We start from the raw sequence: 17437 nt of genomic DNA, 5'->3' as shown, positions 1-17437 counted from the left end.
CTGACAGAAAAGGGTCTCTTTAATTAGACACAGGATCTGAGGCGCAGTACACCCCCTCTCTCTCCCTCTCAGATCCTCTTTCTATCTGATACACACCACCACAACATCCCATCTGCATCTGATGTCACAGAGAGTGGTGCTGTGAGACAATGAAGTGATAAGTGTTATAAACAGTGGGCAACTGATATATATTGCCTTGGCTGGTATATCGGCCGATATTTGACATTTTGCAAATATTTGCATCGGCTGATAAGCTTTTCTGCTTGGCGGATGTGTTCGAGGTGGGACTTTTATTTTGTCTGCGCTGAAAGTGGCAGCGCCTGAATACCAGGCGGCAGCCTCCCGCTCGCTCTCGTGAAGCCAACAAGGAAGTGATTAAAACTGCAATTCATCGACTGGCCCCTTGAGGCTGGCTGCAAAAGGGAGTTAATCCATGAAAAAACATGTTTACAGCCTGATGCAAAAAATTATTTTGGTCTATATAGCTAATTTTGTCCTTCACGACAACTGTGAAGGGGGTGAATTTTTTTATAACTCATCAGTTTAAATTATATTAAGCCTTAAAGTTCTGCATAATTTAGGTAGGGATGTGCACGGACAGTGGAACATTCAAATATTCGTTCTGCTCTAATTATTCGATAAATAAAAATGATATTCGATTTTTTTTTTTTTTTTTTTGGAAAAGCACTCTCTGTATTAGCTTAAAGCCCTCAAGTTTACATTGGTTACTGCATTCTTTCAATTGCTCTAAACAAGTATTTTGGGTGACCTTTTTTATTGAATGCTAGACATCAAGTTGTTGTTATTTTCATCTTTTTTTCAGTAAGCTAGGCCCTATGTGTTCAGTAAGCTATGTGTTTTCAAGGCTTCAAGGTTTTATTGAATGCTATCTCTATACAAGTGCAAAGTAATGCATTCTTAGTCTTTTATTTTGTAATTTTAAGAACAATAAACATATATTGCAATGATAAGGAATACATGTTTTTTTCATTCAGATATGTAAATCAACATGTATAAATTGTTAGTAGTCAATTAACCCCCGTTAATTGACTAGATAATCGGAATCGAATCGGTATGAAAAAATTAATCGTTAGATTAATCGATGCATCAAAAAAATAATCGCTAGATTAATCGTTTAAAAAATAATCGTTTATCCCAGCTCTACCAGCGGGACTGTTTTTTTTCCTCGTCATGATGTATTTTTTGACTGATGCGACTTATACTTAGGTGCAATTTATAGTCCGAGATTTTCTCTCTTTTGTTGTTTGTTTAACATAGATGACAGACAACAGGAATATTAGACTACTTTCACTTCAAGAGCTTCCCGGATCTAATATAATGTTACACACGTGTTTTCTTTCTCAGCTGTTTGCTTTCACTTAAGAACTAAATTACTGTGCTTATGAGGAAACTTACAAAGAAAAGCATTTTGATAAAAGTGTGTGTATTTAACCTTTCAACGCCTATTCAAGTGGCAAAAATAACTCTGTTCAATACTCCCGCTCTCTATGAGCATTGGGCTGATGGATGATGCCATCGTCTATCAATCAGACATCAGCTAAAGACTGTCTACACTGGATGCGACAGTTGAAAATCATTCGAAATTTGTGTCAGCACATCATAAATAAAATTGACAGTAGTTTACTATTAAGGATTTGTGGTGTCATGCCGCGCCACATCCAGACAGCATCACTGATTATAATGAGTTCTATTGACTGATCTATATATAATGAATCTCTATTATAGATCATTGTTTCCGGTGTAGACACTGTGTTAGGAATCGTTAATTGTTTTCCCTTAAAAGGATTCACGCTTCCCTCATCAAGAGGGCTCGCGGACAACCAATTAAAAAAAAAAAGCAGTAAAATAATAATCTGTAAAATATTAATAACTTGAAATAACGGTTTTAAATTTAAATATATTTTAAGATGTAATTTATTCCTGTGAAGACAAAGCTTATTTTTCAGCGCCCATTATTTCAGTCTTCAGTGTAGGTGCAAAAAAGACTTCTACAGAAAACACTAGTCAGATAAAGTACTTTCTGGTGCTTTTGTTAGCAAAAGCTGGTAGAAATCATAACTCCATTTTCTACAAATTCCATCTGCTATGTTTTCCTTCTGTAGGGTGGAACATCAAAGTGAGGTTGAATAGAGACTGGAGACCAAATATAAACACGTAGGACATACTTGCAATGCCAAACGCATGCTTGACACGGTTACTCACTGCTAGGACACTTAATGTGCATGGCGCTAACACATGTACTCAGACCCCACAACATAGCCTCCAGTAAATCAAAAACGCTTCTCAAAAATGTCAGTCAAGACTGTTTACACCCCAGACATTTAACGAAAAGCCGACTGGATGAATGGGTGATTTATCATGAGGTGGTAAAGATGAAATGTCCGTTTCATTATAATCCACTCACATTCGAAAACACAAAAACTTGCCAAAAAAAAAAAAATCATACAAACATGCACAGCCCAGTGCTCAAAATTAAACTGTTGAAAGCAACCGATTACAAGATCAGGCATACTATTCCAGTCCAAATAAGGAAAAACAAGCTAAGCGCACAGTGGAAAAGGCCTGGTTCAAATCCACTCCTGGGGAGAAAAATAACTTTTCCGCTTTCATTCCAAATCCCCAGCAAAGAGCAGTTTGCTCGCAGGAAGCAACCACAAACTTTTCAGTAGCTCACAGAAGACAAAAGAGCCATTGCATGTTGCTGAGAGTGATTTTAAGACTTGAATTTCAAATGACTGCAAAGCATATGCGGGCAAAAAAACAATAAACACAACTGGATTGTTGTTAAGTCCCTTCTTTCCTTTTGGTGTGACCAGGCAGGAAATGAGCTAGTGACGTAAAGAGGCTCACAATACAAAGATACGCACACACAAGGTCAGATGCGTGTTTGTTGCATGTCTACAACTTTAGCCAGACCCAAAAGCCCCTCTACTCAAAGCCAAAACAAGAACAAAAGCAGAGGGCTGCTGTGATTCAAGCCCACGTGTCTACAGCCCTGCCACTTTCTTACCACACAAGCCCAGTGATTGTGATCGGACCCTCCTTTTGTAGAGCAGCAGGTGGGTAGTCATCGATCAGACTCATACGTGAATCATGTGTTTGAGGTAAAGGGGCCTCTCATTGCCACATGCTTGATATCTGGCTCATCCAGGCCTAATCGGGTCACCGCAACAAACAAATTACAAAGCTGTGGCAGAAGTCCTAAGCATGACTCCGTTTCAGAGCTTTTACTACTCTGAGCTGTCCTTGAAGCCGTTCAGAACCAATCACACACAAAAGGACGTATTCCCTAATGGTGCAATTAGATTAAGCTCAACCACCAAATCTGAGGCTCTTTCATGTGTTGATGTCTGATATTTTGAAGGTTAGGCAGCTAGGCTTATGTTGGTGCTCCAAAAGACTGGGCGATATTGTGGAAAAAACACAATAATCGCCCAATATATATTTTTTTTTTTTAAATTTGACTGATTCAAATTGCGTTTTTGCTTTTTGTAATGCTTAACATATCAACTTAAAAACTCTATTTTATTTAACAATAACAGAGAACAATAACAACAACTAACTAATAGCAACAGACGCGTGTGTAAGGGATTTACAAGATAACCGCAACTCTAGTTTAAACGTGTAAAAAATACATTTTTTATTGGTAGTTTCTATACAGAGATAGCACAGACACTGGACAAGGATGGAACTTTCTAGCATGCATTTTAGGGCCTGTGTTCACGTACACTACCATCTGAAGAAAAGATTGTGAATTTAGCTGTACATATACACTAAGCGTACTTCAAAATTGAAGTTTACTATGCATTTGGCTGTATGGATATTCTAAACCAAGGGTGTGTAATCTTGCTCCAGGAAGGCCTCTATCCTGCAGAGTTAAGTTCCAACCCTAATTAAACACTCGCAAACCAGCTAGTTTAGTATGCATTAAATGCGCCAGAAATGCTAATCAAGAATTGTGTGTCTTTTGTATTTGTATGTCTTGCATCCTTATACTCAGGAGCATAAGTAACAGCAATAGTTCAAATTATAACTTCTACTCGGCAATAATTTGCCAAAATGGATTCAAAAAGCAAGTTAATAAACAAACAAGAAGGAATTTGACCTATCACTAGAGTTCAACGCAGAGTTTTATAAACAGGCTGCTTTAGTTCAGTCAGGTTAATATGGCAAACAAAATCACACATTCAACTGTTTAGTTGAAATATTAAGTAATGTATTTAACTATGTAGACCATGAAATAGATGTGAAATGTTATGTCTGGACTATCAAAAAAAAAAAAAAAAAAATCACAAAAGAATCAAATCAACAAAGATGCAAAGATGCTCATCACAGGCCTAATTCTGGATGTCTCCATGGAGCAGCACCCAGAAGACTCGAGAGCTGCAGTAAATATGCTCTGCTAGGAGACAGACGGCATGACGCATGCTGACGTGCACCTTCATTGTGTGCTAGTGAAAATACGAAGGCCACGAAGAGTTAAACTGCTTAAAGCTGCAGTGTGACTTTTCTGTACCACTACCAGAACCAAATGGGACTGCAAAAATATTGATAACCTAATTACCAAACAGGTTTCTCCACCCGTTTTTCACTGTTCAGCCTTACAGATAGTCCCACCCCAAACACACACCCATTGGTTGAGCCAATGTTGCAGTGCAAATCTGCTCAAACAAAAAGAGCTTTCATGTTGAAAGGAGTGTTTACACTTCTCAGGAAATCAACCAATGACTTACTTGTAGTTGTTTCTGTACATTAACCTGGCAAGAAATACTTTAATCTTGAGAAAGAAAAGATCACACATCAGTTTTAAGCAACTAAGATAGAAAGAAAATGTGTTTGTGTGTGTGTGTATAAGGGCTGCACGATTATGACAAAAATCATAATTGTCGATTATTTCTAAGAAATTGTGATTTATTAATTATGAGTAAATTAATGATGTTTACATCTTTGTTTGAAGAATCTGCATGCCATATTTTTATATGAAAATAAACCAGCTAAAACGAAACCGATTGAAAATTGTTGGACAATTGTGAGCTGAAGTGGTGAAGTACGCTTATGTGAGAAGAAAAAAAGAGACAACAAATAAAAGGCAAAGGCCGAGCTGTTTAAAGAGCAAAAACACATAGGAATCAATCGAACAAAACCAGGACACAGACAGAGAGAGCAAGAAAGAGAGAGAGAGAGAGAGAGAGAGAGAGAGAGAGAGAGAGAGAGATCTCCCCATTCCCCTGCTCTCATTCCCTGATCTATTTTGACAGTCTCCATTTCTTCCCTTCTCTCTCATTCTTATTTTTCATCCTCCTTTCATACCTATTCCTTGACCTTAACAGCGATGAAGAAGGTGATGCTTCATGACATCCGAAAAAAAAAACCTATAAAGACTTCACAAAAAACCCAGATCAGAAACAGATAAGTACCTACGATAACACAAATACTTCAAAGGTGTTATGAACAACCCAGAAATAAAAAATGCACATACTTATACTGGCCAGTGCGCCTATTAAAGGGGTCATATGATTTGATTTCTATTTTTCCTTTTTCTTTGGAGTGTTACAAGCTCTTGATGCATAAAGAAGATCTGTGAAGCTACAAAGACTAAAGTCTCAAATCCAAAGTCTAAAATAGTTCATTCAAACACACCCCACATGTCTATGTCACTATGTGGAAATATTTGCATAATGTCACCCAAATGTTTAAGAAAGAAGCTGTGGTTTCAGTAACGAAAGTTAGTGTTGAAGCAGCCATGTCAGGGAGATGCTGTGTGTATCTAGGCAAAAGCAAAAGCATTTTATTTGGTCTTCTGAAGTGCATTTAGGAATATTTAAGATTACTTACAAAAGAACAGCAACACATTTTATGGACAACTGTTTCGTGAACCTAGGAGAGGAGGTAATCCTGACTTTACTACGACAATCTGGCGCTTCTGAATCAGATACTGGAAGTGTTTTGTTATTACTTTAAGTTAGTGTTGCCATGGTACAAAAATGTCAGTATTCGGTACCGATACAAGTGAAAATCCACGCTGCTCGGTACCAATTTCGGTACCAAAGCAAAACACAAAAATATGCTCATTAAGAATAAAACCAATGCAAAACAGTAAACAAGTTTGCCCCGAATTTAATTTAATTAATGAAATGTAAACACATTTTATTTTTGGTAAATAAAGGGGATTTGCTATTAAAATTAAAACATGGAAGAAATATTGTGTGATTTTATTTCTTTACAAAAAATTTGTTTTATAAAAAAAAAATGCAACAGTAGTAGCAGTATGAAATACATTCTACTAAATAATAGTAATATTTCTAGAACAATGCCTTTATTTAAAAATGAAGTTTTATTTTGACCGGTTGCCATGAATACCTTTAAATTGACACTGGTTTTACTTAGATGAAACTGTAAAATGCTTGTGAAGTGAAGACTGTTTATGTATTTATGTCCTCATTACTGCAAGCGTCACGCGCTTCAGTCTATGTAGTAAACAAACCCGCATGTCTCTGCCATTGCAGGATTCATATTTCAACCAACTTTTGCGGCTTAACATTTACAGATACTGGTCCATATGGAGATTTGATTTGATAAATGTATGCCAACTTTGACAAATTCCGTTACTGTCCATATTAAATTGTAAGTTTCATTTTCATGTCTGGATTTTGAGATTCCGTCTGCGTTTTCTGTTTTGTGAAAATCATAGCCCTGTATGCGTTCAAGAACCGGGTTGACCGGGTACTCAGTACCACCGGTACTTAAAGAAACCTGGTACCATGACATTTTTTTTTTTTTAGAACCGACTTGGTATCGAAGTACCAGAGTTTTGCACGTCTCGTGTGTGTGTGTGTGTGTGTTTGTGTTTGTGTGTGTGTGTGTGTGTGTGTGGGGGCATGTTTTTGTGACATATAAGGACACAACTCTGTATAATGACATGGGTATGACACAGGTATTACAAGGAGAGGGTGACTTATGAGAACATAACCCATGTCCCCATTTTTCAAAACACTTATAAAGCATACAGAATGAGTTTTTTTGAGAAAGTAAAAATGCACAAAGTTTCCTGTGAGGGTTAGGGTTAGGGGTAGGGTTGGTGAAGGGCGATAGAATATACAGTTTGTACAGTATAAAAACCATTACACCTATGGGATGTCCCCACTTTTCACAAAAACAAACATGTGTGTGTATGTGCGCACGCACGTGTGTGTGAGAGAGGGAGAGACACAGGGGTCAATATTACAGTGTAGTCAGCTGTCTTAACCGTCCGTGGCTTGTGTACTGCAAACACATACGAGCTCATCACTGTGTCTGTCAGTCCACTCTGTCCCTCTTTCTGGCTTGAACTGATGGTAAAACTAAGGACATTATTAACCGTCTTTAAAAAAAATTCTAAAAGAAGAAGCTCACTATTATGTAAAGGGGTGTTACATTTCGGATGAGTGATTGTGGAGTTCGGTCAATCACAATGCACTGGGTCAGCTGGCCAATCAGAGCAGACTGCGCTTGTAGGAAGGTGGGACTTTGAAGAAAACTATGCATTTGAGAGAGGCGGGGCATAGAGGACCTACAATAATGTGTTTTTTTTACATTAAAGCATGTCAACATATTCTGTTACACCAAATACACAAAATAATGATCCTACAAAAGCATCATATAACCGCTTTAATAATTGAGACAAGCCATTTATGACAATGCGTAGCTTTGCACTTCCCTAGTTTAAACATGAGTGTAACTGAACATAGGAAAGCGCACTGCATTTAATGGCATTAGACTTCATGCTCTCAAAGACAGGAACCCTCCTCATGTTTAAATGATGAGCACATACTCAAGTCTATGGATTTTAGGAAGGCCTTCTTCCACATGATTCATTCATGCCTCCAATCAAGCACTCGCAAACGTCCCCCAAATGAGAGTTGAGCTTTGAGATCAAGTGTCTGCTGTTATATTAGAGCTCATTATAGCATCGTTTTGAAACAAGCCCCAGGAGTACAGCGCCGAAAGAAAAGGAAAACTCACTGACATTATTATGCAGGTCAACACGCAGTCAGTCCCAACAAGCTGAATGAAGATTACTTATTTATTTATTTTTTATACTCCTCACAGCTTCTCAACATGTATACACTCTTAAAAATAAAGGTTCTTTATGGGCATCAATAGTTCTATGAGGGACCTTGAACATCAATGGAACCTTTCAAATGCAGAAAAGGTTCTTTATGGTCGAAAAAGATTCATAAAACAGTCTTCGAAAATATTTTTTTAGGAACTGTTTTTTAGGAACAAATAAGCCATTTATAATGATTTTTTTAAGGATCACGTGATACCGAAGACTAGGGTGATGGATGCTGAAAACTCAGCTTTGTCATTACATGAGTAAAATTCATTTTTAAATAAAGTACTTATATTACTATTATATTATTACTTTAGTGAGCATAAAATTATTCTTTCAATAATAATAAAAAAAAAATAGAATTATCCAAACTTTGGGTCATTTTTGGCAATTTTAAGTTTTTGGCCTGAAAATAATACCCATAAAGATAACCGATAAAGAGTAAAAAAAAAAACTGATAAAGAATTATCGGTATCGACCAAAATTTTCATATCGGTGCATCCCTAAGAAGAAAATGAGAGAGGCTGTGAAAACTGAAATCAGAGCATGGGCAGAGATGGGATGAGAGAACAACTGACCCCTGAATCCTTAGTGTCTTGTGCTGGAGCCGATGGCTGACTGAGGAACTAGGCCAACGTGATGAAAGCAAAAGCTCATAGCAGTCTTACACAGGACTCAAAGTGATGCAGCTGTGCCTTCTCAAGGCCTCCAAGTTTTGAGGAAACACTAAAATTTACAACAAACCTACGAAAATTAATATTTAGGCTGCCCTGGATTAAAAGAGTTAGAGGCAGTTTGCAAAACAAGGATTGGATATGAATGCATGTTCTGTAAAAATCTATTTGAGGATGGATGGCATCGCCCTCCAAACATTTGATGTCTTTGATGGTTCATGCAATGCCCCTACGTATTGTAATGAAAGAACTGTGCCACATGTCAGGGGGCTTTTTTAACAGAAATAGGATTCAGGTGTGCCTTTTAAGGGACCCTTTAATACACAAACATTTCTTTAGCACAGTTGTTTTCAAAAAGGGAAGTTGGACTTCTGCACTATTGTATTCAAACAACAATGCTTTCCTTTTGTGAATGATTCCTGATGATTACCAGGAATGATACTGTTGTAGCTTTGTCAATGGCCAAAGAGATGAAATCAAGCGAGTAATATCACCTAATATAACCAAGTCGCATTGCGCATGTGGCTAATAGGTTGAAGCAGATGCGTATTTTTATGGTAAAATTATCAAGTCAGGGATAATATACAATAAGCAGATCATAAAAGCAAAATAAAACATAACAGAGTGATCAAGACTCAGACGTAAAATACTTTTAAAGTATGAATGGACATGAATAGAGCTGTGTACCACCAGCTACCTCTGGCTATAATTTCAGAGTTTATGCTTATTTGACAAGCTTCTTCATTAAATTAACTCTAGAATTAGAGCATAAATGAACAACTGATGCAGCATCATAAAAATATATTGATAATGTTGTATCGCCAGATTCGCCACAGCTATTTTTTTTAGACATTAAACATTTAAAATAATAAAAATAATGAAAAAATAGTTCCTGGAAAGATTCTAAAGTTTAGTAGGTCAAACAAAAAATGAAACCAGAACACCATGACGGACCAATCAGAATCTAGTATTACAGAATAAAAAAAGGGCTGTCAACGTTTACATCATACATTAAACATATTTGGTTAATATCTTTTTATTCTTATTAATCACTATTATTCACGGACAGTTAATATTTTCCACACAACTTTATTTTTTAATTCAATGAAAATACAACTTTTTTAATAATAATAATAATAATAATAATAATAATAATAATAATAATGAAATCTTTTTTAATATCATGCTTAATATTTTTCTCCACAAATTATTAATGGATCTTCATTTATAGTCGTATTTTTAAACATCATTATATTTTAAGACAAATCATATTTACAGGTCCTTGGAATAAAAAAAATGTAAAACCCCTGTAATAAGATCAATTAATATTATATGTGCTGAAAACCAATATGCTGTCAGTACAGGTTCGGCACATAACTGTGAATGTTTTTAGAGAAATTAAAACAGGTCGCACTATAACAATTATATGCAGTTTCACAAATACTGCCAAGTATATTTTGAGGTCACACAGATTAAATTATGGGAACATATGCAACCAAAATGGTCGCAGTTTCGAGCCTTGGTGTTCTCATCATACTGACAAGCTTCCATCAAACAGAATTAATTCCAATACTCTGTCATCAATAAAACATGTTCCTGCACACACAGCTTCTCTATGAGAGATGTTTTACCTCGCAACCTCATTTCAGGCCTTATTCTGTCTCTTCTGATTCTCATCTGCCCTCTCCCTCTAACTATGTCCCTCATTTTCTCTCAGGATGATCCCGCATTGGCCTCTGTGATTTACTGTCGGAAGCTGTCTTGGCATGTCTCTCTCTGCAGTTGAATAAGTAGGATCTTCTTGTGCTGTGCCAGGAGACAGAGGGGGCAGCAAGAGCACCATTCCTAACCCAGCGAATGTAGGTCAATACCACCTTTCCTTACCACACATGGAGACAGAGAGAAGAGCCGAACCAGAAACTGGAAGAGAGGGAAAAATGACAGGGAGAAGGAAAGATAGACAAGCTGGATAAATCAAGAGGCCGTGACACAACAGAGACATAGAAGGAGAAAAGGAGAAAGAGAGAAAGAGCCTGGGGTGAATGGGCTGAATTCAGGGACAACCCAGCTGGGGTGGTAACAGTCAACGACAGAAAATGTAACTCTTCAATGCTAACCACATGACGTCTAAGTGTCAGAAAAATTCATCTAACGTTACACAGAGAAAAACGGAGCCACTGCCAGGCCTCCAAAAACTACCAGGGGGCCTATTAGCCAAGGACAAAGGCACCATCAAAATCAACAGAAGAACAATTTAGCACACAATGCAAAGTTCAAAAAGAGTTCTACAGGAACGAGAATGAACATACAACTAATAATAGACTTTTAATAATAAGAGTAAGTACTCAAAAAGAAATAAAATTTAAAAATTCTGATATATCCAAGGACATTTATAGTAATTAAGTTAAAATACCTTCTTCAGTCCTAGTTTAATATGTTGATACCACTAAGTGTTGATATCACAAAGTGTGTGTGAAATCTGCATAGCTTCGAAAGCTGCATTAAAGCGTTATTGAGCTGCAAGGTTTCTCTCTGAAAAAAACTAGGCCTGGACCAGAATATTCGATTATTCTAATATTCGTTGGGTGGGTTGGCATTCGATTTTCAAATTTGAGATTTCAAAAATTATTTTCTTCTTTTATTTCTCTTCTTTTTATTGAACACCTGGCATCCTCCGCAAAACAGTCTTCATTCACGCTTGAATATAGCCGTTTTCTTTTACTATCAGGATGAACGGTTCTAAGGACTGTCAGGTACGGTTACAGTTGTATTTCCACGTGAGCATGGTATGGTGTAGCACGATTACAAACAACCATTCTCGGCCGGCGTGCTGTTAAAGTGCTTGACGCTTATTGATATTATACCAGTCGTTGCCATTTGTTTATTTAATTTTTCACATCAAGAGTTTTTTTTTCGTTACTGAACGAAGTAACATTGAATATCCGATTTTAAAAAAATGAGTCCGAAAAACATGTTTCTGGTCATCGTCCATATCGCCGTTTATATTACACCACCAAGGCAAAAACTGACACATCTGTATTGCATTCCAAAGTGCTCTGTTATAAGCACCACAGTGGAAAATGAAACCGTATCCATGTTGACTGGACCAGATCGGCACGGAATGGGACGGTTAAGCAAAGAGAACCGTTCGACCCGATAGTGAAAAAGCGGCTTCATTAGGAACATGACCATCATGATTCAGTTCATCTGGAAGAGAAGACAAACATGCAGAAGACCTCAGCTGTGTGGGAGCACTTTAATTTGAGTGAGGAAAAGACAAAGGCATTGTGCCAGATATGCGAAAAGCCCATCAAGGCTGAAAAATCTTCAGAGTTCTGTGAGTATGCCTATAGTATATTGTTTATATATATATATATATATATATATATATATATATATATATATATATATATATTATATATAGTTTAGAGTCCATATTGCACCAAAATGCGACACTGCACTCCCATGGGTCCGCAGTAACACACCAGCCACATGTGAAGTCGACTGGATGAACGGTTCTCAACATAATATAAATGCAAACAGGTAGACAGACTATGAATATGTTCAGCCCCTCCTTCCGAAACTTCGAATATTCTGTGTTGATTACTACCGAAGCTTCGAAGCTCAGAAAAATGGTATTCGGACCAGCCTTAAAAACAACACAGATTATATAGCTGACTAACGAAAGATCCATTGTTTGGGTCTGTATAAAGGTGTTTATAGTGTTTGAACTGGTTTTGAGGTTGGCACATTTGTCGCTGCTTGAGGTTCTGTCTTTAAAGAGTGTCATATTTGCTAAAAGTGGCTGTAAAAGAAAGGTTGTGTGGAAAGCCCTTACAGAAAGATTTGAGTGTGTTTAACTTCGAGAACAAGCTCATTTAGAATTCTCATAAACATTAGAATGAGATTTAAAGCAAATTCATGTGCAACAATACGCGCTGTGAACACATTATTTAGGGTGTGGCTCAACCTATGGCACATGTTTGGGGGTGGGGCGATCTGTTCTGGCCAATGGCAGCTGGAAAGTGTTTGGGAAAAGTCTTTTTTTCCCCCATTTCCATTTGGTGGTGCAAAAAATATTTCTTCATGACTTAAATAAACTAGTCTAAATTGTTCTTTAAGTAATCAATAAACAAGTCACAGATTAGTCCCTACACAAACTCCCAAGAGCAAGACATTAACAGCAAAAAGTTACTGATGAAGCCAATCAAAAGAGTGGCAGAACAATTTCAAATTGTTAAAAATATCTACAGCTGTAAACGAATGAACTTAGCGAAAATTGTGAAGATTTGCCCAGACTCGCGGAAAGACAACGTTTCAGCAGCCATTACTTCAGTCTGTGTCACATGATCCTACAGAAATCAATCATTATGATTTTGTGCTCAAGAAACATTTCTTGTGCCGCTTAATATTTTTGTGGAAACTGTCCCATCTGATCAACTTAATGTGCCATTGCTGAACACAATTATGAAATTCTTTAAAAAAAAATAAACAAAAACAAATATCAAACCCACCCCAACATTTGAACAGTGGTGTATATCATCATTAATGTATTAGACAACAGACAAGAAGATTCATTTCAATGGCATGTAGATGGATGATAAACACGGGGTCAAGGTGTTCAGTGAGTACAGGGGTGAGGAGGTGGGGTTACAGACAGAGATGTGGTCTGTGAGCTGCTGCGTGTTCAAACATGACAGTACACCAATCTGTGCAAAAGCTGAATAAGACAGAACTTACTCACACAGGCAGACGAGACAAATAACACAAACATTAAGTTCTGTAAAATTAGTAATAATATTAAACAGTAACTTAGCAGCTATGCTAAAAAGAAACAAGATGTTTGAACTCTTGAGGGTTCTGGAACAACCAGAGATTTCCGGTGTGAAAACAGAAAGAGGTAGTACTTCCAACTGTGGTTTCACAACCTAAACCAAAACAAAACCACTTTGCTTGCATCTCAAGAGGGTACTGCAATTTATGCCAAATTTGATGTAACACAACTTAGAGAAATACTTTACAAAACAAATCCTTGTCTACTTTAGGAAAGGTTACCCAACAAAAGCAAGCTGTTATAACCTGATTTGCTATTTAAGGTGGTCTCCCAGTCTGGCCAAGCTGGTGTTCAGCTGGTCAACAAGATGGTGCCCAGAATGACAAACTGATAGTCCCAGAATCCATGTGAAACCAGCCTGACCAGGCTGGAACACCAACAATCCAGCTCAGGCTGGTTTAAGATGTTGTTTTCTTCAGGATAGGACTTTGTGACCTAGTCTTGTGCTATTTATTAATCCTTGATGCAGTCTGCAGAAGCATTTAAATATATCTTGTGAATGATTAACCAGGGCTTGTAGATCCTGCTATCAGAAAAACAGTAAGATATGTGTCATTCTCTATATAGTTATTATACAATCCTGTATACAGCTTCATTATCAGAAAGCTATCTGTTATTTTCCTGTATGCACCTCATTACATCTTCAAAGACATAAAAGCAATCTAATATTTGATTCAAATTAATCAAATATTCCATATGCTAGTTCAAGACAAGGTAATTATGTCATCAATCTTTCTGGAATAGCTTTGCTAACTTAGCAACCAAATGCTACACGAGTCAATCAGGGAACAGAGCAACCCTGTCTCGTGGCTAAATCTAACCGAAATAACCACAATCGTGACTGCGGATATCTTTTAGGTTAATAACAGCCTTATAACGTTAAGCGATGTGGTAGGAAACAGTCTTTCAGCACATAAATCCATCACACCGTGCTAGCTAGCTAGCAGGCAGTTCGAGAAAGCCACGCCAGGTCATTGTTTACATTGCGGACTACCTTTGATTCTCAGATCCGTCTGATTTTTCACATAATATTGACTGTCTGACTAACATAAGGCTATGTGTTTGAAAATAGAAGCATTTCATTAATATTCGATGGGTAACGTTCATTTAAAAGTGGCATAAATAAATGGAACTGGCACTCTGAATTTACTTCTCATTTTAATGTCTGCCTCTAAATCCAAATTATTGAAAATAATACTAAAGAAGATAATAGACTATATTCATAGGAGGGTTTGTGGATAAAAACTGTTTATCTGTGAGTATATTTTTTTTCTGCATAGGGTGGCCTGCACAACACTCCAGCTAACCTTATTTCTAGCTACAAGCTCTTTATCAATAAGTTGCACGACCCAAATATAGTTACTTAGCATGATGATCTCTATTATCCCTTACTGACTAAGCTGATAAAATCTATAAGAAATTAATATGATTTCTGTAAATATCTATCAGAAACCTTTAACCAACGAGCACCAATGGCTCGCACGAGCTAACGACAACCAAGTGAAATTTCTCCACCCAGGCTGTTATAAACCATATTTTCAACCTAATGCAAGTTGTCAGACCAGCATAGTAGTGATTTTTGCACTTAATGCATTATATGGTACAAAACCTACTGCAAATGTCCAGGGCGATCCAGCTTCCCCACCCACCCTACAGTGCACCAAACAATGTCCCACAGCAGCCTCGCGAGCGTCGCTTACCAGATTTGAAGAACGTCGCTATATCGGCCGCGTCCTTCGCCGCCTCCTCGGCCCCTTCCCCCGAGCTCATGGCTGTGGCGAAAAACACGAAAAAAAAACTAATATCCAAATCCTAATGTTGTTCTTTATTTCCCCCACAGGCAAAAGGATTTAGAAAAAAAGTCCGCCCCTGTGTCTGAGGATTGATCTGACACGGACGGAAAAGGGATCACTTCTGAGGGCTGGGAACATCACAAAACCTCCTCCATCTTGAACAAGAGAAATGAATAGCGCCGGCCGGCGGCTCTCCCGAGCCTAGCGGAGACTAGAGTCAGGAAAGACGGCAGGGGGCGGGAGTCCGCTTCCGAAAATGCCTCTTTGCAGCCTTTTCCCTTTCCAGTGACCTTAACTGGGTCCTCATGGGCCCCATAATGATTTTTTAGGTAGAATATGATGGATTTTGAAACATCCAATTTCCCTTGACACTTCACAGCCTCCTTATGATCTATATCTATTATAAAGTACAAATTGATGTACCAGAGATGTCTTCTTGGAATTGATTATCTCTATCAAACCTCAGATAAAAGTTTTTATTGCAAAACCCATTTCTGCTGAAGTATTTAAACATAATAATGAGGTGACTCGAGCACCAATATTTTGTTAATGACTGAACACTCGAATTTTACTCTCATATTTTCTTCAGGTCATTTCTGCTCCAATTTTAATCAAACTACCTTGTAGTTTTCTCTTAAAACACTACATGACAACAAAAAACACCACAACACTTCATAAACACCTGTAGCAACTCAACAATTGTTTTATTTTTTATTTTTTAAGGAGGAATGGAATTTCACAATTTTGAAGTACACAGTTTGTTTAATTGCAAGTTACTTAAATAATACATTCATTGCTATAAAACATGAGATATTATGCAATTCTAAAGGTAACTGAAATTATGCAGAAAAAGGTTGCTTTTTTATTTATTTTTTTCATGTTAATTGTGATATACATTAAGAGTTATAAATATAGGTTATATATATATAATTTCTTTAGGGAATCTTTAGTTGCATTGTCGTCATCTATGGATCTATTATGCCATTTCACTATATCCTTTTATACAGTCCAGAGTCTATAAAAATGTAAAAAGACTTAAGCAAGAAATTCTGTTTTTGCTTACCCCTACTTCTAAAATACTTTTCAGAGATATTTCTTCCAAACCAATTTCTCACAATTCTCTGTATAGATCTTGTCTTTGTAGGTCATATTTTATACACGAAAGCACCACATGTTCCACTATCTCAGGTTCCAAACATGAACACAAGCCCCTCTGATGTTTTCCTAAAATAAATAAAGTGCTATTCAAAAATGTGTTCCCAATCCTCATTCTAGACATAATAACTTGCTCATTACAACTAATCCCCACTTTATTATAGATATTAACCGAGTCAGTTTCCCTACTCGAAAATGAAAATAAGTGTCTCCCTTTAATTTCCTGCTCCCAAAACTGTTGCCATTTTAACATTGTTTCAGATCAATATAAGTTTGCCTATGCTGCTATGTATGCATGCTTTAAAATTCATCTTGTTGCTTTTTTATAATTTTATCAATCTTTTTTAATTAAACTGTAAAAAAAGAGTAGAGCATAATGTTTAAAAAAACATTTCTGTTTGTCAGTGCAATTACTGTATTGTATTTTTCACTGTTGTCTGTGGGAAATGTTATGAAGCCTTCACTTCTTGCATCATACCGGCATCTGGTGGAGAAAACTGTATGTGCACCAATGTGTAGCATTCAGGTAACCAATGTGCGCTGCATTCGATGCTGATTCTAGCTCATCTATATGAAAATCAGTCTGTTTTGCCCAAACCTGTATGAATGTCTTCAGTGAACCACACAAGAATATGTAAAACACTAACAGGATGTGTCTCGGTCACCATTCCCTTTGATTATATGCTTTTTATTGTGAATGGTGACTGATGCTGATAGTCCCTAAAATTGTACATAATATATAATTTTATGTTCCACGAAAAAAAAGTCATACAGGTTGGGAACAACACTTTTTTTTTTTTTTGAAGAAGAAGAAGAAGAAGTATTTTTCATCCATCCACTAGGTGATGCGAAAGATTTCGGAGCAAAG

General features: G+C 37.0%; 1 protein-coding gene across 7 annotated transcripts in view; it reads right to left on the bottom strand.

The window, feature by feature from the left end:
* LOC113119347 (triple functional domain protein-like) overlaps positions 1-15611 on the bottom strand; it is a 115379-nt gene extending 99768 nt beyond the window's left edge. For 4 of the 7 annotated variants that reach the window (XM_026288757.1, XM_026288759.1, XM_026288762.1 and 1 more), the window contains exon 1: positions 15322-15603. In XM_026288757.1, the coding sequence (XP_026144542.1) occupies positions 15322-15391 (70 nt within the window). In that variant the 5' untranslated portion in view covers positions 15392-15603. Of the gene's footprint in view, positions 1-15321 lie in introns of all 7 variants that reach the window. The other 3 variants (XM_026288758.1, XM_026288760.1, XM_026288764.1) reach the window with 2 other exon arrangements.
* Positions 15612-17437: the final 1826 nt, after the last annotated feature.

The sequence above is a fragment of the Carassius auratus genome, chromosome 19, assembly GCF_003368295.1.
Source record: "Carassius auratus strain Wakin chromosome 19, ASM336829v1, whole genome shotgun sequence".
Taxonomy (NCBI): domain Eukaryota; kingdom Metazoa; phylum Chordata; class Actinopteri; order Cypriniformes; family Cyprinidae; genus Carassius; species Carassius auratus.
Note: the sequence above shows the minus strand (reverse complement) of the source record. Positions and strands in the feature narration are given on the sequence as shown.